Consider the following 25,789-nt stretch of genomic DNA (forward strand, 5'->3'; position numbering starts at 1 on the left):
CTAGTCATTTTAGAGTGGGGTTTTCCTGATAATTTTTCCAATTTGAGGTTTTATGGTTGAGACATTTGACTTCCAAAATGGGGGAAGATATTAGTTTTTGTTGTGTTTCTTTAAAACGGTTAAACATATAAACTTCAATTTTGGTATAAATTATAATCTAATTGAGTGCTATTCTATGGTACTGTTTTGTGGTTCAATTTATTTTTATACAGGGTAGAAATGTGGAACCCCTACTTTTATTTTGTTTAGAACTTTTTTGTGTGCATTTAGACTTTTATCCGCATATTTTTTGAAATATTACAAATTATTTGCCTACTTTTTTATCTCTTATTTTTTTTCCTAAGACCACTAGTTTGCCCGCCAAAAAATAAAATCGTTTTATTTGCGTTCTCAAAATGTGTAAGTGATTAAGTTAGTTTTTAAAATCTAATAACGTTTTCATATGACAATTTTGCTACGCATTATCAGTTAATTACTAACAACCTAAATGATGTTTCGAAAATGTGTATTTCGGTTCAAATTACAATTATTAAGTTTTAATAAATTTTACTTAAATAATACCATGGTAACAATATGCGCAACGATATAAACTATCAAAATGAAATTTAAACAACTATTATAATCTTAACTTAGCAGCTGTTCAAATTCGTCACCTTGACACTCTTGGCATAATCGCAGTCTCTTAATGAAATTAAAATTCACAGACCGTAAAGGTTGCACGGAGGTTCTTATTTTGTTAGAAATACTAAATATTCTTTCCTGAAGTTCCTCGATTGTATTCACTTCTGTTGCATACACCGTATTTTTTAAATGGCCCCAGAAGTAAAAATCAAGCGCGTTTAGATCAGGAGATCTAGGAGGCCACTTTATAGTAGCTTCCAGGCCCCTCCCAATCCAACGGCCTGGAAAGTTTTGATCAAGCCAATGTCGAACCTGCAAAGAAAAATGAGCAGGGGCACCATCGTGCATATACCACATTTGTTGTCGTAGTTGGAGTGGCAAATCTTTCAATAACTCAAAAAGATTGTTTTGTAAAAAATTCAAGTACTCAGCCTCTCCTAAACGTCTAGGTAAGATCTGCGGTCCTATTAAAAAATCTCCTATTATTCCCGCCCAGACGTTGAGAGAAAATGAATGTTGGTATTTTGTTGTGATGAAAGATTTCGGATTTTCGGCAAACCATTCATGCATATTGTGGTAATTAAAAACACCTCCTCTTGTAAATAAAGCTTAATCGGTGAACAGTATTTGCTGGGTGAATTGAGAGTTTCTACTACGATTCTCTAGAATTTCTGCGCAAAATTTTACTCGCAGTTCATGATCTGTTGGAAACAATTCTTGTTCTCTTTTAAAGTGGAAAGGATGCAAGCCGGTTTTTGATAAAATGCGCCAAATACTAGTAACAGACATATTAAAATGCCTTGATGCTTCTCGGATAGACGCTCTTGAATTGTTACCAAATAAGCCTTGTTCTATGATTATTACCAAAATAATCCAAAACGGCGCGTTCTTGTCGAGCACTAATTGCATGACCCCTACCTTCATTTCGCTGACGGGTAAATGTTCCAGTGGATCGTAATCTTAAATGAATTTGGGTAAAAGTTGGATGGCTAGGAACTCGACGATTAGGAAATATTTCTGCGTAAAGCCTTGCGGCTTGAAGAGCATTGCCCTGACATTCTCCGTATGTCAAATGCATATCTGTATATTCTTCATTATTATAACATCAAAACTAATGCAACAAAGAAACCTACCAACTAAACTAACTTAACTTGAAAACTGTCAGCAGCTGCTGTAAAATTTTTGACAATGAAAACTAAACGATATTTAACTGTCATAGACAGCCTACTTTGTTTATTGCACTTTTTGTATTCAAACGTTATTAAATAAAAATCCCTTAGTTACGTACTTACACGCTTTGAGAACGGCAAATAAAACAATTTTATTTTTTTGTAGGAAAACTAGTGGTCGTAGGAAAAAACAATAACAGGTAAATAATTTGTAGTAATTAAAAAAATTATGCTGATAAAAGTTTAAGTGCACACAAAAAAGTTCTGAACAAAACAAATGTAGGAGTTCCACATTTCTACTCTGTATAAAAGTAAACAAAACCACAAAACACTACCATAGAATGGCATTCAATTAGATTATCATATATACCAAAATTGAAGTTTACACGTTTAACCGTTTTAAAGAAACACAACAAAAACTAGTATTTTTCGCCATTTTGAAAATCAAATATCTCAACAATGAAACCTCAAATTAAAAAAATTCTCAGGAAAACCCCCGTCTAAAATGACTAGAAGAACACGCTGTTAAAATATTTTAACATATTTACGGAACACGCTGCAGATGGTGATTCACAACCTAATGGACACAGAGCAGAGGCGTGTAGAGGACCTCAAAACAAATCGAGTTTCCATTAAAGTTTTTTTTCTCAGGCCCATGGTTCACAAAATACAGGGTGTTTCAAAAAAATGTTGGTATTTTCTCTTTAACTCCTACAGTTTATTTGATATTTTGCTCAAATTTTAAAATAGGCAAAAAGTAGGCTAATGTTTAGACCTTTTACCCGTAGGTAAGGCGACTGGTTGTGCAAATATACAGGGTGTTCTTTTTTCTAGAGGCATAACCCCTTTTTTTTTAAGTTTTCACAAGTGTATATTTTTGTTTTTGAAATTTCATCTTGTTAAATTGTTTCCAAATGGTTTGCATAAAAATATAATTTTTCAATAATGCGCATGCTATCAAATTGAACAACAGCTCATAATTGTTAAGTGCGGATGGTTTATTTAATTTTTGAGTACTTTTGTTTCGCAACACTAATAAACTATTGCGACATTACAATCGTGACTAAATTGTCCGATAAAAGGGGAATTGGATGATTTATAGAAATTCAATTGCAGGAATTCGCTTTGCAACATAACAACTTAATACTCATTTTAAATAATTGTTGTTTGCAATAACAATTTGTAGTACATTGTTATGGATTATGTAACTTTTGGAGGGTTTCTGAATTTGTTTATTTTATTATAGACTACTTATTCCCCTTTGTATAGTTCTTTTTTTTATATACAATACGCCATTTCTTTTGGTTCTGGAAAACCTAAAAATAGGCAGACTTTTAACGTTTTATAACTAAGAAAATTGGAGATTAAAATATAGCTAAGGCATCCTAGGCATTTTATTCAAAATTTAAGTGCTTCACTTCGTGTCTAAAAAATAATTCAGTGCTTTTTGTTTTCCGAAAATATTAATCATAAAGTGTGTAGAAGAAAACGAAAGGCACAATTTCGTTTATTTCGGGAGCATCTAGGCAAAACGGAGATTTTTAAATCCAGGATATTCTAAAAAAAAAATAGCTAGAATGTCCTCAATTTAAAAATCTCCGTTTTGCCCACATGCGCCCGAATTAGCTGAAAATAATTAATACGAAACAAAACAAGAACAATTATGGAAATATGGCAACTATATCGAGTATTTTTCACGAAATAAATCTAATTTTAAATTAGTATATTGAGTTACGAGCTTTATTTTTTATGCTCTCACTTCGTTCACGGGAACTAAATATGGCTCTTTAAATGTTTAAAAAATATATTTTATGAGATTGATTTCATCAAATTTCTAGTTTTTTGGAGGTTCAAATAGGTTGTCGTTGATTTGTACCACAGTTTTATTTTTCATATTTCATTTTTGGGTTCTATATAAATAGTAAAGGCTAATAGGAGAAACATTTCATATGAAAAAATTACATCTTATCAGATGTAATAGTTTTTGTTTGTATACAGTTTTAAGTATGATTGGCAGAGAGGAAAAGCAATTAAATGCGGAGTTTTCTTTACTTTACTAAAAGGCAAAATTTACATATTTTGAGAAACTTCGTCACCAACTCGAAAAAATAATATTTGATGGTTGCAGTTTGCGTTTCAGTCTCTGCAGAACTTTCTATGATGAAGAACTTCTTCGTCTTTATAATTATTAACAATCAAGGTTTTATATCACTTTAATAGACTTCCCGCATACATTGCAAATCCGAAAATATTAAACTTAAACGCTTTTATCAGGGAGATAATCTGATTTTGAACACTTTCTGAATACACCTCACCTCAAATACTTAAGCGTTTATTAGGCAAACAACAGGTGTGTTTGATTTATCGAACATAAAATGAATTAGGAAGACTTCCTCTTCAAGAGCAAAACTTATCAGCTCAAACGTGTAAATGTGGAGGAAAATTAGTCGAAAATAACTAGCAACAACCGCCAAAATATAAAAATTTATTCAACAATATAAACAATCTCGATTTCACTTGTACAGCGTAAATCTAATTTCAAAGTGCTGATTACCAAAAACCATGGTAATGCAATTGTCAAGTGCATCGCTTATAAATACATATGTACTATATAGAGCTTATAACCTTATACCAAAGAAAATCCCGGATTATTTCACCTTTATGTACCAACAAAAGCCCCAATAAATGTTTGTCAACTGATACATTTACTTAAATCCCTATGATTCCTAGGAAGACCACATATAGAAATAGTTGCTTTGCCAGAACGGCAAATATTGCATCAAAGGGGTGCATATTAATTTTGCAAGCGGTAGATTGTTGCTTAGAGCTATTAAGAAAGCGTCCAGCTTGTCTCCACTGTGTTTTTCATAAAATGGGGACCTGAGAAGGTACAGCAAAAGCAGCATGGTTCTCTTGGACAGCTGCAGCTGCTGCTTTTTCGATAAAGACGTCTTGGTCTGTTGTGTAGATTTATACAGCTGCAAGCTATAATTTCAGTAAAGTTTTAGTAAACCCGATGCGTTTAGAGCAAAGCAAACTTACCTAGTTAAATCAATTGCCAGTGATATGACCCAAGGCTTCCAAGTGGTTTTTCCAAAAACTCCCATAGAAGCCAAGTGGATAAGAGGCTTGGTCACATATAAAGTCTCCGCAATCAGTTGGCGTTTACTGATACTAGCTCCATTCTGTTGCTCGGTAAAATCCGTTGGAAGCTTTTGCGCTTGAAGTTCCACAGGTTTCCAATTCCTGAGGCCTAATTTTAAATCTCAGTTTCGACCCAGGTAAATGTGTAACATCTATTACCAATGGGCGGTGAAGACTCAACCTTACGAACCACACGTCCAGACCTTTTCAAAGTGAACGAAACCGAGTCAAATTCACTCTGTCCGATTCCCAGCAAATGTTTAGAGCCTCCCTTTTGGCACTTTGCAATGTTTCCTCGATCCAGTGGCGCTATAGTTGGGTTTTCAACTATCGTTTCATTGTGCTTGTAAATCAGCAGCAATCTTGCAATACACCTAAAGTTGTGCTTTGTTAAGAACTGGCATAAATCTGGGCAAAATATGATTGTCTATTACTTAAACACTTGTATTGCCACAATGAGGATCCATTTGCCGGTATTTCCCCACAGTTTTTGCACGGATAACTCGCAAAACACTTCAGAGTATTCGACAATAGCCAGCCACACTTTGATCTTTTCCACTGTGGCCGTTGATTTAAGCTGCATAGATTGCTTGATAACGCCATCATTAAATAACACCAGCAAATTGGACAGGCAATAAACCAGCTCAGATACTAAGTGAGAATTGTTTATACGACCTGAAATGACAAAAAGGTTTGACCAGGCTTAAAAATCCCAGTTAGTTTCACCTGCTAGGAAGTAGGAGATCCACTTGGCAGTACTTTCATAGTCACTGGCTATTTGCGGGTTTTTGCTCACCCAAGTCTTGTAGGAATTGAATAGTTCGGGAAGAGAAAGCAGTAGCGAGCTCATGACTATTTTATCCTCGAGAAATGATAATATATGATAATACAATAAAAGTTATCAAAGTGGCCACTTCAAAGCATTTACGGCGGCTGATGTTATTTCCATTCACGTTGAGTATTCTGTATGTGTTTATGGATGTGAAAAAATGAAACCCTTCTTATAATCAGGGATTTTGTTAATGATATTTATTATTTACCTACAAAACAATCTACTATAACCTAAGCAAGTGTTGTCATTCGGGTGTCAGCAGCGTTGCCAGACCAAAAACTTCGAAAGCGGTAGATTTAAAAATAAAACGGTAGATAATTATCCATTCTACCCCTTTCGAAGTTCTTGATCTGGCAATGTTGTTTACAGTTTTACTGTTAATCTAGTGTTATCTAGTTGACGTCTCTGAGTTTTGTATATATTTTCTGTTTTTAGAAAAAACTTCTCGATTTTTATACAACATTGTGTATATAGTTTGAGATATATGGCAACAGTGAACCAAAAGTGACAGCGTCCGTTTGACACCACAGACTTTTGACACTGACTCAGGTGACGACGACAAAGTTATTATTTTAGTGCAAAAATGGATATTTTGTGTAAATTTTCATAGAACTTTTCCTTAAATTGTACCGGAATAGCTAGAAAGTCTATCAACAATGTCGTCTTCGGCTATTTATATACTGGATATAAAGGGCAAAGTCCTGATATCTAGAAACTATAGAGGTGATATCGATATGAGTGTGATTGAGAAGTTTATGCCCCTGCTGATGGAGAAGGAGGAGGAAGGCCTGCTGACCCCCATTCTACAAACCACCGAGTGCACTTTTGGTTACATCAAAACCAATAACTTGTATATCGTCAGCACGACAAAAAAGAATGCAAACATTGCCCTTGTTTTTGTTTTTTTGCATAAAATTGTGCAAGTTATGACTGAATATTTCAAAGAGCTTGAAGAGGAGAGCATACGAGATAATTTCGTTGTGATTTATGAACTGTTGGACGAGTTAATCGACTTTGGATACCCGCAGACTACCGATAGCAAGATTCTACAAGAATATATCACGCAAGAAGGACATAAGTTGGAAATCCAGGTTCGGATTCCAGTGGCTGTAACCAATGCAGTATCCTGGCGATCGGAAGGCATAAAGTATAGGAAAAACGAAGTTTTCCTGGATGTTATTGAATCAGTTAATCTGCTTGCTAATGCCAATGGAAACGTCCTAAGAAGTGAGATAGTGGGTGCTATAAAAATGAGAGTCTATTTATCTGGAATGCCTGAACTTCGATTGGGATTAAACGACAAAGTCCTGTTTGAAAGCACCGGCAGAGGCAAATCCAAGTCTGTAGAACTAGAAGACGTGAAGTTCCATCAGTGTGTACGACTGTCTAGATTTGAAATCGACAGAACCATTTCCTTCATACCTCCAGATGGCGAATTCGAGTTAATGTCCTACCGTTTAAACACCCATGTCAAACCCCTCATATGGATCGAATCAGTAATCGAGCGGCATGCTCACAGCAGAGTCGAGTACATGATCAAAGCTAAATCTCAATTTAAAAGACGATCGACAGCTAATAATGTGGAAATAGTCATTCCAGTTCCCCAGGACGCCGATTCTCCTAAGTTTAAAACAACCATAGGCAGTGTCAAGTATGCTCCGGAACAAAATGCAATTACATGGACTATCAAATCATTCCCAGGAGGTGAGAAATGGTTTAAATATGAATTTATAAAACGTAATCAGATAAGAAGAGCAATTCTCAGAATGCTGATTTTATTACTCACCTCAATCTCACAATTGGATTTTGAACTTCGGGGAACAACAAAACGGTGAACAATTTTTTGAAATAATGTTCAATTCTTATATTCACTATCCCACCAGCCTATCAGTTCCCTGCATATTTGAAAAGTTTTAAATTCTTGATATATATTGCGTAATTCTTGCTGGATCAAAGGCGCCTATATTTGCCTCACCAGCTTGCAGGACACTGACCTTATTTACACTGTGTAAACAAATATTTTAAGGTGATGTTTTAGTTAAAACGGATTATCTTTTTTTAAGACTGAAAAACGTATTTGCTTAGCTTGAATAACTTCAGTAGGTTCAACTCAATGTGGGGATTTTGGTTATTAAATTTTTTTGTGGTTTTTTGAAGCAGTTGTTAAGGAGACGCTCAATTATTCGGCACTATTCCAGTTTTTATTCGTCATATTTCTGAGTCTGAATATACTTTGTTACATGGACACTACATTGTCGCAAACATTGAGGATATACCGCCAAACATCCTGAATGGATGAACGTTCACACATTTTCTGTGATTGCTTGCTAAAAATTTTTCAACTCTTGGCAATTTTGCCCTCTTCTCATCTTACCTGCCGGAGATTACGCTGTTTGTTAATAATGAAAAATCCCGAACATTGAACGAAACCAGAGCTTCATTTCAAACGAAATTATTTTTGAATTTTTTAGGTAAAGAATACCTGATGAGAGCGCACTTCGGACTGCCCAGCGTCGAGTGTGAAGATACAGAAGGCAAACCGCCCATTCAGGTGAAGTTCGAAATTCCCTACTTCACCACATCCGGTATTCAAGTTCGATATTTGAAAATCATCGAAAAAAGCGGTTATCAAGCCCTTCCTTGGGTGAGGTACATCACGCAGAACGGCGACTATCAACTCCGAACCAATTAATAAGCGCACGTATAAAAGTATTTTAGTTTTCTGCAAATATACATTTTCGTTGTTAATAAGTATTAATTGCTGAAGTATTGGAATAAATGGATTTTAGGGATTTTCGCAATTGGAGGCAAACATGAAAGGTGTATTTTCATAACTTTATTGTGCAATAAGTTAATAATTCATAAATCAACAGATTAAAAAAATACATAAATATCAGAATATCATTATATAAATACTATTAGTATCATATATGAATTTTGTCTACAGAGCCTTTTTTATTATTTGGCAACAAATCACAAATTAGAATATCTTACTCTAAATAATTTTCTTAATTGCTACCACTTCATATCACATTGAATTGTAATGCTACTAGGCACCATAGAATACCACCTTGGCTGATTGCAGCATTAACAGGAATACATTTTGAAAGTTTTATGTAATATGGAAATAACAGCGTAATATAATCTAATCGCGCATTGTTACGTATTTGCTGAATTGAAATTTTAACAATTAAATAACCCAACAATCTCGGACCTACAATATCACATATTCCCGTACACTAACAAAGTAGGCTTTTTTCCATTCCATTTTCTTTGAAAATAATTTCATTTTAAACAAAGCTAGACAAAATCATTCAATTCCATTTTGCTTAACACTATTTAAAAGTTAATTTCCTCATAGGAAAATGACGGAACAGTACATTTGGTTTTTAAAACTTCACTAGCACTAGCACTAAGAGTGGTTCGGTCTGATTCAGGCCTGGCATCGGTTGATTGCTTGGTATAAGTGGGTTCGTCATCCGGTTCTTCTACAGTACAAGAACCAACCCATTCGCTTTCCGGATCGGAAAATAGAGTTTTGTCGTTGTCTAGCACATCTTCGACTGAGTATTCGGACATCTCTACAACATTACAAACGTTAATCTTTTATAATTCGAAGGAAAATTGTTTGTGTTTTTATGGGCTGCAACAACTTGTATGTAAATATGAAAGAAAGTTGACTGCAGCAACGTATTTTTTTAAAGCTCACAACTTAAAGGCATTAAAGGTTCTGATGACTCATCGTCATATATTAGTTTCAGATATTTGGAACATATACATGTGTCCTTCCTCAGCAGGTGATTTAGGCGTACAGAAGAAATAGACAAAAATTAATTGTTATTAAAAACTGAGAAATTTGCAAAAAAATATATCAGAAAGACGGCAACAATGTTTTCAAGGCAATCTGCCTAATTAACATTGCGTAAATATATGCAGTGCTTCGTAATTATTAAAAATTCTAGGTAGATGCTCATATACTTTATGTCTGTGGGATTTTGGCATTCTTTTTAATTTCCCCTTAAAGTACACTTAAAATAAAGCAAATTCATCGAAAAAAATGCGGATTGTCCGCAGGTACTGACTATTTAAATAAAAAAACACATTAAACAGATTTAGCTTATGTTTTTTGAAATATCGGGAGAATGGTACATTTTTTGAGAATATCGTTCTAAATAGAGAAGATAACATAATGGCGTTAGTTAAAATAATGTATTTAAAAATTGGTCTGAAAAGACAATTAAAAAATGTCTTAAAGTACAACACTTCCCAAAAACCGACGATGCACGCATGAGTCAAAAAAACCTGAAAGGTGCAGGATTGTCCAAAAATTTGTTACATTCCGGAAAAATCCGATTTTAATTTATCATAAAATGCTTATTGCGCGCCTGATTTGAGTTGTTTATCTTTCTCTGTTTATAGATATTTGTCGGGTTTTTATTTGTGGATACATAGACTCTCAATAAAAAAAATGTTAATCATTCAGACGAGTGAGGAAGTGAATGACATCCGATACGTAGATATGGAGAGGATGGGGCCCCAGCTTGCAGAAGGTTTAGACGTGAAACTGTCACCAATTTTGCATTGTTTCATTTGCCTGTGAAATTTTATCTGAGGCACATTTTCTTGCAACAGGCACTAATCGAGAAAGTATTGCACTAAATAACGCTTGAAACAGAAAAAGAACGGCTCGCTTCGAAACGCTCGAAGTTGGTCCAAATTTATCAGAGTAACATTGATTTTGCCGATTCAACGCATCTTCAAATTACATCTTTAAGAAAGTTTTTTTGCAAATACCCTGTTTCCCATGATCAGCAGCGAAACGACATCAAAATGTGAACAAAATGATTGATAAATGAGAAACTTACGATCATCTAAAGGTTCATTTGGTCGGTAATCCAATCCGGTCCATATATCATCGAATTCTAGGTTTTTGTTAAGATCCCGTTCGTGTGGGGTTTGAAGAGCTGAGGACTCACTGTCGGTTACATCGAATATTTCTGTGACTTTCACCTGGAAAAATCGGCCGTTAGTGTTGCCTTTTAGATGCAAGATTGGTTGTTTTTGAAACCATACCTTATTATTTTCATCCAAATAATAGTACGCCATAACAGCATCGTGATCAGATGTAACTTCCAAAATGTGATCGAACGTATCATCGTCCATTGAATCATCAGTCTTGTTGATCGTAAAACTGGGTTTACGTTGCAAGAGCTGTTTGGTGTTGAATTTGTGTTCGGGATGTTGCAAGTCGCTAAAAAATATTGACGATAATATATGTTCTTATCTTCATTGAAAGTCCAAACAAGTGGAAAAAACATTAATCATTAAACCACTATACCTGTCGTCCAAGTCCAAGGTGAAGTTCAGGTTCATTTCGTTCTGAATGGGATCGATGTCCATATTCGTATCAACTGAAAAACACACGACTGTTGCAGATTGGGGTATTAATTGGAAATTATTGAACTCACCGCCTCCATACTCCGTCACAGCTAAATGGCAAGTGATTTTGGCGCTCAACTGTTCCGTTTTCTTATTAACATTTTTTAAAACAGAGGAAACTTGACCTGCCAGAACTTTGCTGAGGTCCCAGAATGCGTTGCGTACGTGTGGGACTGTTGATACCATTCTAAAAGCGCAAAACGCAACAAATTATTTGGTTTAATGGAACAACGATGGAGGAAATAAAGCAACCAAGACATGGCACAGAGTTACACAACATATTAGATTCTGCATTGAAACTAATGAGTTTGTAGGCCGTCGTACAATAGAAATTTTTCCTGACGTTTCGTAAGCACGAGTGGCTTGCATCTTCAGAGGTGGTTTGCTTGAACTCTTACACTGTTCTGATGGTGGTCATCAGAAATACGACGGTCTAAAAACCCACTAGTTTCAAGGAATGGCCTCGACAGACTATCTCTTCTGATAGATTCTGCATTGTCCGCAAGGAGACTCAAAAGTTTAGTCCAGCAGATAGTTAGGTAAATGATTGAAGCGAACATGTGGAATGCGTGTGTTTGCATGCAGTTACACATCTATTTAAATAACGTAAAGTGTCTTACTTGCAAGTTTCTGGGTACTCCGAATATCATGTCTGTAAACGATGATATAGCATGATGCGTTTTTGCAGCGATAAGATGAAGCCAAGAAATGATAATTTCAAGATTCAATACTTATGTAACTACATAGAAATTAAGGCATAGAAGCGTCTGAAAATTGGAGGATCGGGACAAGAAATTATACGATTTGATGATGATGATCAGTATATATTACCGCTTAAGCCTACACTCTTCCATTCATTCTACAAAGCTTCAAAATGTTTTGGAATGTCTGCAAGAAATGACTAAGACAAATACAAAAGGTGTCCCATTTGAATTGCCAAGTCCAAAAGCTAAACGTAGATTGACCTAAGAGTACCCGTAACTAAGTTGTTAGTCACCTTTCCCCTTGTTCAATAGCATGCTTTTTATGAACGAGCGGTCCGTTGGATGTTCTGTTTGCATGCGGTAAAATCAAAGATTGACAAGGTCTGTGCTCGTAGAAGTGCACATCCCGCTGCTTTCCAACTAAATTAACTAGTTGAAACTTTGTAACTTTTCGAAATACGAACGTACGAGTGATTTTCGGCACTTCAGGTGACACGATCCGCAATCTGAAAAAAGTAGTAAGATGCAAAGTTGATACACCCAATGGAAATGGGCAAGCCAAGTGGAACACCCTTGAATGCGTGTTAGTAACCGTATTCCACATAAAATTTAGTCCCAGATTGGTGTTCACTTACTTTGTAAAAGTAGCACACACCATATCAGCAGGCAGCGTGTACGGCAGGCACAAAATAGAAAACAGCTTCATTCCTCTGTGTCTGTAAACCCAATTTGAAACGCCCTTGTTTGCTGCGTCTATCACTTCTTGGAAGACGCTGAGGACGGTCTCTGGAACGTTGGAAACGAGGGCTTCCTGGAAACACATTCAAGGAACTTAGCATAATAAATTTGAATCGATTAGAAGCAAAAGAGTCAATGTTCACGTCTACAGGAGCAATTGATTTGCTTTAGTGGAACAACAAGTTGTTGGCAATTGTTTCCGATTCGAGAGTTGTGATTTATTGAATTGCTGCTTTCTTTGAGGAAAAATTTGAAGAAATACCGTTCGGGTGTGGACTTGAACGCAAGTGTCGAATAATTTGGAACTCTACAATGCTTCATAAAAAATTAAGACCCTTGAATTTAGAGCAGATGAAGCGATGGAAAAATTGTCGAAAGTTAGTCAAAAGTCAAAAGCCGCCATAATAGTAGCAAATTTCTGAAAAATTATCCACGCTCTCTATAAAAGTTGAACTTACAGGTCTTAAATTAAAGACTTATAAGACACTTATTTCCTACTTTGAACAAAAAGTGCAACTCTCTAAGCCTATGAGTTTGGAAGGTCGAATTTTTTTTCAAGGGCTTGTTGATTTCCAAGTCAAAAGACGCTAGAAAATTCACAATTTTTGCAAATTGTTGTAAATTATCCGCGCTCTCTATAAAAGTGCAACTTACAGGACTTAACTTAAAGACACACTTATTCCCTACTTTGAACAAAAATTGCAACTCTCTAAACTATGAGTTTGGAAAGTATAATTTGATAACATGAATAAATTGAATTTGAAAAAAAAATGAAGCGATGAGAAAAGTGTCGAAAGTTAGTAAAAAGCCGCCATAAAAGTCAGAATTTCTGAAAAGTTATCCGCGCTTGCTACAAAAGCGCAACTTACAAGCCTTAAATTAAAGACACACTTATTCCCTACTTTGAGCAAAAAGTGCAACTCTCTAAGCCTATGAGTTTGGAAATTATATTTTTTTTAAGGGCTTGTTGATTTCCAAGTCAAAAGACGCTAGAAAATTCACAATTTCTGGAAATTATGGTAAATTATCCGCTCTCGCTATAAAAGCGCAACTTACAGGCCGTAAAGACACACTTATTCCCTACTTTGAGAAAAAGTGTAACTCGCTAAGCCCATGCGTTTGGAAATTGTGAATTTTTTCAAGAACTTGTTGATTTCCAAGTCAAAAGCCGCCAGAATATTCTCAATTTTTGAAAAATTATCCTCGCTTTCTATAAATGCGCAACTTACAGGCCATAAAGGCACATTTTTATTTTCAAATGCTTACAAAAACATCGATTTGGTTGATCTTCGTTTATGAAATATTGAATCGAACTGACCCAAGTCGACTACTTTTTTCGCGAAGCTGAATGAAATTCGGGCTTTCATGATTAATCTAGTCTTTAGTCAAAAGCGATTTGATCTTCCAGGCGTTTTACGTGCGATTGGGTTTTGTAAGCATTTTTGTTTGAAACTGCTTACAAAGATGAGTTAATAGTAGTGTGTAAATAAAACTAAGACTGAATCTCGTGTTTCTTTGCTCTGAATAGCATCTGCTGAAAATAATAGGTACCTATATAATATAAATAACTGTTTTGCCTACAGCATTAATTTTTGCTATCGAATTTTGTAGGTGAAATAAGCGACTATTTTGTCGACAGGTTAAAATTATCTGTCGACCACTGAAAATATCCAATTTAGAACCCACGGTTTGCGAAAGATTTCACGTCTTCAATGATTAGAAAAACACGGATTAACTCTGATACCCTTGGCAGTTCAACTGTACAATAGCGGTTTCTAAAAAAAACGTGTTAATATCATACACGAGTTGATCCCTACATTCGTACATATGCTATCAAAATTTTAAAGAGGAGTTGACTTTATAAATGGCTTGATAATGGATAAATTGCTCTCCGTTTTTCGAATGTGTGATAGAAAATTTTCCAGACAGCTGCACTTATTTTTGGTCAATTAAATTGATTCTTAATTGGCTGCATGTATAATTAGCCGCAATTGCCTAATACGTCTGAACAATTTTTTTCATCTTCAGACATCAACAACCAAACGAAATTACGATAAGATGCTAATTTTAAACATGTGGGTGACTCCTACCTTTCGCCAACATTTAAGCGAGAGGTTTGCAATTAGCATCGGCTAATTATCCATCAAAGTAATTCCAGCAATATTTACATAGCAACAAATCATTTTATACGTTTATCTTGAAACCTGTCTCAATTGAATGTACGTATTAAAAGTGGACCTTACCCGGTTGTTAAGCTTTGAATCATGCGGCTTGTATTTGGGATCTGGCTTGTATTATATTTTCATTGTTACGTTTTTATTAATGATCTAATAGTTATTTGTTGTTATCTGTCGTAAAGTGGATAATTTGTTTACTTGTTCACGGCAACAGTCACTCGTAAAAGAAAAAAGTCGTCGAAGCAGATATGTATATATCATGTTAAATTCGTGATTCTCATTAGAATGTAATTTTTGCTTAATAATTAACATCTGGCTTAATTTATAATACTCTACAGACTGACTGGCGATAAATAATTAGATTTAAAATTTATCTGTTACTAGAAAATGATTTTACTTTGTTTCGAAGGTGAAAAAACTGCTGGCTCTTGAACTGATCACCGCACAATTGCGTTTTTTTCCAGAAAGATCATTGCAGATTAATAACTTTTATTTATTTAGTCACCATTAACGTCACGGCATGCGACGAAATTATTTGTAGTAAACAACCAGGATATTAATTAGGCAATTTTTAAACATTTTTTTGGTCTCTTACCTGTCGGTGTATTTTGCAGTCTTTGCACTGTGGGTCATACACTAAACTTTCCTCTATTGTGTCTGAAACGACAAACGTAGATTGAACGGCTAGGCATTTGGTGCAGTTGATGAGATTGTTCTTGTGCAGAAACCTGAGAGCATCGTCGAACCCTTGCTTACACAAGTTGGCGAGCTTCTCTGGATGAGGCGGAAACAGAATACGAAGAATTCTGTAAATGTTGTGTTTGGACAGTTCGATGCTGGTATTGGCAACATTAATCTGCAAACAACACAAAACATGAATATTGGCGGGAACGTTTGCGTACAACCTGAAACTTACATGGAACAATTGCGCACTATCGTCTCTTGGGCATATATCGGATTCGCCACAGAATGGACTCACTGTAATGGTGTTTTCGTCTAATGTGGGCAAATTGTCGCTATAACCGCCATCCATGTATCGCGTATTTTTGAACTTGGGTGGCAGCAAACCGGAGAAAATTGGAATGAACGATGAAGCCAGAAGGGCTTGGATTAGCTCATCTCGGGTGTCGTATTGGGTCACTATCACATTTTGACCTGAAGAATAGAACATCGAAATATATCAGAAATAAGCTGATTTTTTAATATAATAATTAGCATAAGTTTGATGTTCAATTTGATATTGATTGCAATGTCTCCAAAGTCAGCAGTTGCATTTTCAGACAGAACAACACAATTATTGCAGAAAAAGCGCACTGAAACTATACAAATGCAGGCGCAAACTTTGATTGCATGGCCGAAGTTCCTTCATTGATTAGTAAATATCTAATCAACAACCATTTACCAATTTCTACCCCATTTGAATATTTTTTGTACTGTTTGTTTGTCTCGAATAAAATTAAGTTTGTTTGTCTCGAATAAAATAAATTTTGACATCCTTATCCTCAATGTATTTGTTTATTTTCGTCTCCAAGTTTGTTCAGTTTAATTTACTATTTTGCGCTTAAACCATTGTTCTTCAAAGAGTAGGTAACATTTGGTTTTAAAAATGTGCATTAAAACGGCTAATTTTTGTTTAGTGTATTTTAAATTGAAAATGCAATATGTTTTCTGAAAACTCCTTTGTTAAGTTTTCTATCTAGATACTCATATTAACAAGGTTAATGTTGAACAAAGATAAGGTGAATTTCCAGGTATTTCAGATTGTTCGAAAAACAATGCATAGTTCCCATGATTGAAAGTGGTTTGGGCATAAATTCGATAAATTTCTTTCGGACGTTTTGCTTGCATTCCCAGAGCCATCTGCCGGAAAGCGCACTGATGTGGTAATTCTTTACAACAAAGGTACAATTGTTCGTCAAGTTTTAGTGCAAGCCGCTTGTACTTGTGAAATATCAGGTGGAATTCATGCTACTAAGGCGACAAAGTACGAAACCTGAACCACTTTTAAACAATTATCGCGAAAGCCTCATCCATGTGATTGCAACAGAAAATTATAAAATTTTCATCATTGATTAGAATTAACAAAACACACAGTAACCACAGTAAAACGAACAAAATGATAAATTAATCGAATACTCGAATTGAAATGAATGTTGTACAGCTGATAAGGATTCACAACGGGATCAAAACTAGCTAAAGCCTTCGAACCAACATTTTCTATTATTTTCAGAATCCTTGTATTCACTTTCTCTTTGCTCGAGATAACTCGTATTAATATTGATCGAATAAAGTACTTCAAAGACAAGATGTTTCAATTATTAGAAAGCTTCTTATTTGATTGCGAAATTTTATTAATAGTTTTTCATCTAAATTTTACTTTCTCATGTAACGGAAGTGTTCATTTAATTTAATCATAATCATCAATCAGTTTATCAAGTAACTTTAAATAAATTGAACTGCATTCACTGAAAGTGAAACGGGCACAGTGTTTGGGGTATCACAATTTTTTCTTATTTTTATTTGCCTGTCAAAAGCAATTATTAGATAAATTAGAGAATATAAATATCCAGGTTTTAACAAATTTAATTTAAAAACAGACATTAGCAGACGAGTAAGTTATTTTCATTACCGACATTTTCTTAATTAAAAATTATTGATGATCGGATTCAAATGGACGCAGTTTTGTTTTATTCACAAGAGCCTTTGTTTTCTTAAAAAACGGAAATTGTGATTGAATGCAGCGCGGCGAAACTGCCCCGATCTTTCTGCAAAAAGTAACATTTATGCCTAGTTCGCATAAAAGCAATAATATTTATAGGGTTTTTAACCCTGTGTGTTCGTTAGATTTAGGTTTTACCTTTGCTTCATGATGTGCAATTTTTGTTTATTTTATCTCAAAGCTTGAAAAAGACATGGACAATTTTATGGAGTGGAAAATGATGGGAGTTTAGAAAAGAATGAAAAAAGATGTTGTTCCACATAAATTTGCCTGCCCAAAAGACAGAAAACGAAGTAGTGACGCTCCCGTACGAGCCGTAGTTTTGAAACGTAATAGACTTAGACGCTTTAGATGCAATATTATACATGGGTATAAATAAAGCTTTATTTATAATTACGCTACTTAGAGAGAGACTACAAAATTGGGTTTTGTAAATATTTATCTAGTTCTTCAAAAAATTGGAATTCACAAACCTTTTGCTGAACTAGTTGATCATTTTGAATTTTCCGCAAGTACAACGAGTATAATTTTTGCAAAATCCCTTCCATTAATTAGGAAGATGTTAAAGAGTTTAATAGTCTGGAAACCATCTAACAAAGTTAATAAAAGTCTAAAAAACCTATATCTTTTCGTGCACATTATAGTAAAATTTACGCCATATCGATTGTTTAGAAATTTAAATTCAGAAGCCGGAAGATCCAGTCAAACAAGCTCTTACATGCGTCAGATTACAAGAAAGCTAATACCATAAAGTATCGATATGGTCAAACCCAGAGGGCATAATAAATTATATTTATTAGGCCTTAAATGTTAATGTATTAAAAACGCTGAGCTAGCTACTATGCAATATGCAAGTGTACATTCTGCTGGTTATCGGCATATAACTAGCGTAGGATTTGTGCCACTCTACGTTACAGCCAGTAAAACAACGTTCTCGCGTGACGTCATTTTACAAGCAAATCTGGAAAATTTTGCTCCATTTTTTTAATATTAAATTTTTTTTTTTTATTTGCTTTAGGAATTTTTCTGAAGAACCCTCACGCTGTTTCGGAGAAGTTTCAACCAAAAAAAAATTTTATGCACAAACCCTTTTCTGTCTTTTTTAAAGACAAAAATGTTTGAGGCGAAATACCCAACAAACTATTTGTGAAAAAATAACCAATGATGTTATATAAAATTTATAGCTGAATGATGTACAAACGGATCACAACAACTTGATTATGAGATAAATGAGTCTAATGCAAATTCCATAGAAGCCTACAAGACATCCTGAAACACCATAACCGAGCGGAATCAATTTTTAAATCAATTGCAGAATCAATAATTACTTGCCCAGAAAAAATAGAATCGAAGTCAGCAAGAAGAAGCAATACTAAGTGCTAGTTTGTTAGTTCGTTCCCTCAAAACAATTTCTTTTTTAATAACAATTCATTTTATTTTTAATAGCAAAAAGGAATTTTCCTCCAAATGTTCACTAACTTCACGCCTGAGCATCTATTTCCAATCTCAGGAATCTAAATGGGTTTGCAAGGAATTTTCGATCGGAGAAAATGAAACTTTTAGGCCGATTCATCTGTTGACAAAGAACCGATTAACATTTGAAAAAAGCTTTTATTTTCCCATTCATATTTTGGAGAATCATGTTTGTTTGTTGGTCCAATAATTAGCTTGTTATAAAAATAGCTGTGCTTTTATCATGCAGCTCAAAAATATATTACTGCTTCCGCATCAGAGATCTTAAAGTTTCTTCACGAAAACAAACCTTCAACGTGGTAATGTTCTTCTAACATGATATCGATAAATTGCATAAATAGTAATTCAGACTCTTAACTTAAAATCTAACACCTTACTTACCATCACAGACTCTTGTTAGAGATATGTGCAGTTTGCCACTAACTCTAATGTGGGCATCAGCTGGAAGAAACTTTTCCAACCCTTCCATTAGAAGTCGATGTATATTGAACGAAGGGTTAAAAGGTCCTAAAGACTTTTTTCTCGCTTCGGTGGCTAATCGCAAGATATCACTGGTGGTTTCACCTGAAACAAATAAGACAATTAAAATCGTATATGTCCCCTTGGGATGAGTAAACAACATATTTAAACAGTCTAAATTTCGTGGACAAATACAATGCTGATATTTCTTCGATAAGGTCCAATAAAATTGAAAGTTCATTAGCATTCCGATAAGCCGAAGAATCGATAATAAAAAGGTTCCCCTGCGAACCGCAAACAAAAAATAAGAATTCTGATTAACATTGTAGTTGGTGTTTGCTTAAACTGATAATTATACATATTAAAGACGATTAAAATTAAGAAAAAACCGTGTTGGTTTAGACGGCCTATTAATATCCGCTTTGACGAGGGTTCCTGACAATATTATTTAAATTAGGAAACTAATCGCAATTCTAGCGAACATTTTTGATCAATATTTGGCCAAGTTTATCAGCAATTAATGTAAAAGTCTTGGCAAACACATTGCAGTAAACATATATTTATTTGAAGGAAATATTGTCGCATTAGTTTTTAACAACAACTAATAAACTAGCGTCACTTATATTATGTATGTCACGGAATTATCAACAAGAATGTGTATTTCAAGATTTTTTTCTTTTGTGCATAACAGATAGAGATTCAATCAAGTCGTAGTGCTTTATGTTTGATCATGTCAAATATTTTGTAATGAAACAAAACTAATCTAATAATATTATTATGATCCTTTAGATGACTTGCTAAGTTAAATTAAATGGGTGTGTGTAATTGTTTAGCCTCCTTCCCGCTATTAGATATAAATGAGGTTCGGGAACATTGACTTGCTGATATGCGGAGAAATTTTACAATTTTTGAACGTTACTTTTGTAGAATTTGATCATTTCTTAGCAGTACAGGCTTTAGTTGACCAGTTGCAACCGCTTTCTTGACGGAATAGTTTACCTTATTATTTACCTTACACGTTAAGAAAGTTTACCGCACGCTGATTGCAGCCAATCCAAAGGGGAAAATATACTTCCTCACGTATTTGGTACAAACATTTGACCTAAAACCATCTATATCATCAAAAGAAGGCATTTTTTTGACTACAAAGGACGTATTTATGAAAGAGCACTTTTTTTAAAAGTCTGCGCCGTTTACTGCCCAAAAAAACATCAAAAGAGAATCTTAAATTATAAATGTGTTTCTAAAAGAGATTTTGGCTTGTGAATACTGTTTTTGATATTGAGTGTGCGGTAATGTGATGGTTTTCATACCCAACTGAGTCCGGTAAACTCTGCCTGCAATGCGTAAAGATACCAAATAGTTGAGTTTAGAGGTCGCCATATTTTATATTTCAAGAAGATATTTCAACTTTTTCTCAAAATAAGCACTTTAAGTTTGCATCGTTTTCTTAAATTTTTTTATATGTATTGAATTATTAACAATTTTTTCTGCAAGATTCAAAAACTCGTCAGACTAATTGAGCAATGAACGACCAGGAAAAAAATAATTTAGCAAGCAAGCTTTTTTTGAATGTAGAAAATCCACATAAAAATTATATTTAATTCTTTATACGAAAATTTGTATAAGCGCGAATAGGGCTTAAGCATCTGGGGCAGCATATATTCAGGATTAAAAACCAGTAATTTTTTTCGGGGAGGTCAGAAAGTAAATCTACGACACTGGATCGAGAAAATAAAACATGAACACCCTAAGGCGGCGAATTATTCAATCTTGTAGAAAGAGCAAAGAGTGTTGGAAAACCTGAAACTTTCGCCTAACAATGTAATGCGACTTTAAGCGTCCAAAACCGGCTTCTTATGTAATAGGTTTTATGTAAACATGGTCACCTGTTGTTGGTTCTAACATTGCAGACCATGGTTATTTACATAACTTAGTCTTATGTATCTGATTATGTCGAATATTTGAAAGTTACGAAAATCGGGGGGTTTAAACCCTCTATATTTTAGAAACGGTTGAGTTTTCAATTTCACAATTTTTTTTTCGATAAAATCAGATGGAGCCATTTTGGACTCTAAACAGATAAGTTATTCGGTTTTTGATTTATTTTTATGTTATTGGATTTTGGTTAAACACGACGCTCTCAAAATAGCCATTAACAGGCATTGAACCGTGTCACAGCAAAAAAGGCAGAAAAAGTAAAACATTAAGAATCCTTCAAGAATTGAAGAAATTAATTCGAAACTTGTTTTTTTATATTATTGTTTTTATGTAATTATGGATAGTTAAGACGTTTCTTGGCATCATTCTTTATTCATTATTTTTTCTGGTAGGTATTTAAATAATATTATTATTTGTCAGTAAAAGACGCCTATTTAGGTTTGTGGGTTTTTCGGTCAATAGATGGTCGCAAAAATAAAACACTATTTCTTAATGGGCCTATTTTTCAGGCACACGAACACAGGTATGCCCACAGGCTATTATCATCACGATCACTAATTAACCAAAACATTATTATTTGTATTATTAGTTTATAAAAGAGGGTATGATCTGTAAAAAAATCATGATGGAAGCGTTGCATTCTACAAAATTGAACAAAGTGTCTTAAAATCTGCGAAATTTGTAACAAAAAAACTAGGAATATCTTAAAACTTTCAAACTCTATTGATCGGAAACGATTGCAGGCTTGTTTGTGTGCAGTTTAAGCAATAAAATAAGCTTCTTCTTTTGTATATTTTATTACATAGTAAAGCTTTGTATCTGATTGAATAAATGATCGATTAACAGATTCTGCAGATGATTTTTCACAGGCAAATTGAACTATTAAGAGTAACAGTAGTAACTGAGGAGTTAATTATAGGATAAGAACACAAGAACAATAGGTTCAAGTATCTTAAATAAACATAGTAGATCTATATTATAGACGCATAAAATTTACACTTTAATGAGTCAATTAGATTTTGTGATTCGATGTGTTTCAGTGATAAAGATAGCACTTCTTTAAAACAATTTAATGTAAATTGTGTCTTATCCATTATTCGAGTAACATGAAAACCCTTTGAGAACCCGACTTGTAAGACTTTTGTTTTAAAAACGTTAAAAAGTCGAAATTAATGCTAAGAGTTTTAACCGACATTTTCAGCACTGCCAATTTTGTTGGAACATAACAAGAACGTTTTTTAGCGACATTATCAAATTCTTGTAAATTATGGCAAAAATAATGACCGTTTGTTTTGAAATTAATTAAAAAATGACCAATTGCTTAACCTGTGTTCATGTAATGTTCATGGTAAATTAATGGTTTGAATATTACTATGAAAGGCGGTGTATTTTAGAAACGCATTTATTTGAAATCAAGTAGCAAACGTGTATTATCATAAACAAACGTTCAGTGTTGTTCAAAATATTGACAACAATTAATTTGTCTTTTGTTTTTCCCGTGTTCTTATCTTTTGTTGCATAGTCATCGATCGGTTTTCATTGAATCCTTATTGCTATTAACTAATACGTAATACTCGAAGTACAATAGTTAAGCTCTAAGGTCAGTTCGCTGTTTTGGTTGTGAAACCGCTCATCAAAAGGTCAATTTGATGCGAAATATTTCTATTTGGCTAGGAAAGATAACTTTGCAAAAAGCTCTCTGTGTTTCTCTCAACTAAGAAATTATAATCCTCTGGCGGAATTTATTATTTCATTTATTTGCGCGTAAAAAACTAAATTTTAGGGATTTATGTTTAAAATTCTAGACTCCTCATCCTCCGTACGTAATTCAGTGTTTTGAGGAAGCTAATTTAAAATTGAATAAATCATAAAGACTTCAGTCGAGGCGAACACTTGAGAACAAGAGTAAAACACCCCAGGAAATGCCAAAGGACTAACAGCACTTAAATTACCGTTAAAATCATTTGATCAGATCCCCAAGATCAGTTAAAAATAAATCCGTTAGTTTTCATTAAACGATTTGCGTACTTTTGAGTTAAAATTAGAAACCACCCGATTGGAAATTCGGTTGAAGGCATTCAAAAGTTTACTGATGTTACATGCGAAGTTGAAGATTTCGGACGAAAAGAGTTTGACCTCACTTCAAAATTACTCCTTTTATACACGTTTTACTAATGCTTTGAAAAATGTTTGATGTCACATAAAGATTTATTCCCCTTGTGGCATAAGCCGGTTCTTTTCAATGTATTAGTCTTTTTAAATTTTATTGTATAGATAGACTGTTTGCATAATGTCGATGAATAATGTTTCTCAGGGCACAATTGAAGTTTAGTTCATACAATATTTCGGTTCTTACCAAGTGGCAAGTCCAGCAGCAAACAGCAGGCAGCAATGGCACCGGCGGAAGCTCCGGATATTTTGTTTAACAATAAATGAGGGGCATATTTGCGAAAACAGCATGCAACACCAATGTGGTAAATGCCCAAAAACCCGCAACCCGCAAAGGACAAATTCATGATTGAAATTTAAATTACTGCTCACTCTGAAGACGATCTAATTGTCAAGTTGCAAAATTAACTAAATACGTAATAAATTAGTACTTTAATAGCTTATTTCACTTGCAACTTACTATACGTTCAATTGTATACTGAGCGCATTTATGTTGGTTTACAGCAGATGTTTTCTACTCCTACCGTACGACCTCAACGCTGTTGTCACATCTTGAAGTGGATTTTTCAGTAGACAGAAACTTGGGCATTTTTTGGACAATTTTGCTTCGACAGTGTGCCATAAAACCGTCTCCCAAACGCGGAACTTTAAGAGATAGACTATGAACTGAACTTGTCCGAAAAAAAAACATTTTTTTAACTTAAAATGCAATGTCGCGTCTTACTAAACTATAATTTTTAAAAAGTTTCTTGTTTCAGAAGTTTCATATTCTCATAAACAATATCTGCATGCAACTTGCATATGACTACAACCAGAAACCAACTTGAAAAATTTCCTCTCCTGAATCTTGGTTTTCAAACGAGTGCATCGCTTTTGATGATGTGTGCGGCAGATGCAGCTTTTGCTCACATGTGAGCAAAACGTCAGGTAGAAACACCAGTTGGCGAGCAAACCTCAATGGGAGTAAACTTTTTAATTAAAAAAAAAAAAAAAAAAATTTTTCTAAAAAAATAATTTTGAGTCCATTCTCAGTAAGAAATGAGTTTCTAAAGTCACAAAAAGTTTCGAACCTACATAAATGCGGCAACATCGACATAACTGTCCCCGATAAGTTCCAGCTATTCATATTTGACCATAAGAGTAACAAAGAAGATAAGGCCATTATCTTCATGTCTTGTTCTATCCATAGATAAAGACGAGATGGTTCTATCTTCTTTCGTTATCGACTGTGATTGGTCAAGTTTGGTGGTGTGGTTTGCCTGTTTCTGCATTTCAGCATCAATTTCTCACGCACCGCATTCGCCGACCAGTAGAATTTTCCGAAGGTCTAGACGGTCTTCAGCTGAAATTCATTTATTTAGCCGGCAAAAGTTGCTTCCAAAGATACAAAAAGTTTATCGATTAATGGGTTTACAATGTGACCTAAGCGGGTTTGCAGAAGATAAAGCATACAATCATCAGTTGAAAATAGAAAACGTGTGTTATAATTTTAACAAAGACAGTTTTTTTTTAAGTTGGGACTACAAAAGTGAGATTTTAAAATTGTCGGAAAAATATGAGAGCAGCCTTGCAGCATTAAAATAGCCACAAACATCATATATTTATTATCACTTTATCTTCGTACAAGTGCGTCAATTTAGATTCGCATAACATCGTTTAATAAAGCAAAACAAGCCCATTCGCTTCCTAATAACAATCTACGCTGACTTTTTGAAGGTCTCTAAGGTTAAATAAGCCACTTTACAAACGGGAAAAAATACAACACTTCTTCACTATATGTAGTGTCAAGTTTATCACGTGTATATTTTTGTTATTAGGAAACGACAACATGGATATATCCACATGCGTCAGAGTATTTCTACGCTAAAAGTCTCGCAATTAGATTAGTTTAACTTCCCAGTTGATAAGTTACTGGGTCATTTGTTGTTGTAACAATGGCAATTGCGGGTGAATTTATCCGTTTGAAAAACCCTTTTAAAAATTACATTAGTGAGTTTGGCACTATTGATTTGCAGGGGTTGAAAGCAAAAGTGCGTTCTTAAAAAAACTGCCTGCAAATATGACCCCCTTAGACTCGAAAGCTGGATCCATCGCTGCTCTATGTAAGATATTCAAATCTGAATGAATCGAGTTTTTAATTCTCTATTCAACGATCCCAAAACAAGTTCTGTGGCTGAAATGGTTTTTGAGAAACTTCGAAAAAA

General features: G+C 34.4%; 3 protein-coding genes across 4 annotated transcripts; 1 reads left to right on the plus strand and 2 right to left on the minus strand.

The window, feature by feature from the left end:
• Positions 1-4,261: 4,261 nt before the first annotated feature.
• On the minus strand, positions 4,262-6,024 carry LOC109534187 (peroxisomal membrane protein PEX16). Its single transcript, XM_019899759.2, has 5 exons — positions 5,661-6,024; positions 5,369-5,609; positions 5,094-5,308; positions 4,833-5,043; positions 4,262-4,775 (listed from the first exon to the last, which is right to left on the minus strand). Exons 1-5 carry the CDS (start codon positions 5,782-5,784, stop codon positions 4,517-4,519), a joined length of 1,050 nt encoding a protein of 349 aa, XP_019755318.1. The 5' UTR covers positions 5,785-6,024; the 3' UTR covers positions 4,262-4,516.
• A 256-nt stretch (positions 6,025-6,280) lies between these two features.
• On the plus strand, positions 6,281-8,932 carry LOC109534186 (AP-1 complex subunit mu-1). Its single transcript, XM_019899758.2, has 2 exons — positions 6,281-7,470; positions 8,238-8,932. Exons 1-2 carry the CDS (start codon positions 6,423-6,425, stop codon positions 8,456-8,458), a joined length of 1,269 nt encoding a protein of 422 aa, XP_019755317.1. The 5' UTR covers positions 6,281-6,422; the 3' UTR covers positions 8,459-8,932.
• LOC109534185 (1-acylglycerol-3-phosphate O-acyltransferase Pnpla3) lies at positions 8,588-24,083 on the minus strand. Of its 2 annotated transcripts, XM_019899756.2 has the most exons (11): positions 23,773-24,083; positions 19,398-19,580; positions 15,741-15,979; positions 15,420-15,680; positions 12,545-12,720; positions 12,203-12,415; positions 11,235-11,392; positions 11,105-11,177; positions 10,840-11,017; positions 10,632-10,776; positions 8,588-9,347 (listed from the first exon to the last, which is right to left on the minus strand). In XM_019899756.2, exons 1-11 carry the CDS (start codon positions 23,930-23,932, stop codon positions 9,106-9,108), a joined length of 2,028 nt encoding a protein of 675 aa, XP_019755315.2. In that variant the 5' UTR covers positions 23,933-24,083; the 3' UTR covers positions 8,588-9,105. The 2 variants fall into 2 exon arrangements, with proteins under 2 accessions (XP_019755315.2, XP_019755316.2); XM_019899757.2 differs by lacking the exon at positions 12,203-12,415.
• Between the last annotated feature and the right edge of the window lie 1,706 nt (positions 24,084-25,789).

The sequence above is a fragment of the Dendroctonus ponderosae genome, unplaced genomic scaffold (assembly GCF_020466585.1).
Source record: "Dendroctonus ponderosae isolate FM_Combo_2020 unplaced genomic scaffold, Dpon_F_20191213v2 Dpon_F_20191213_1, whole genome shotgun sequence".
Lineage (NCBI taxonomy): Eukaryota > Metazoa > Arthropoda > Insecta > Coleoptera > Curculionidae > Dendroctonus > Dendroctonus ponderosae.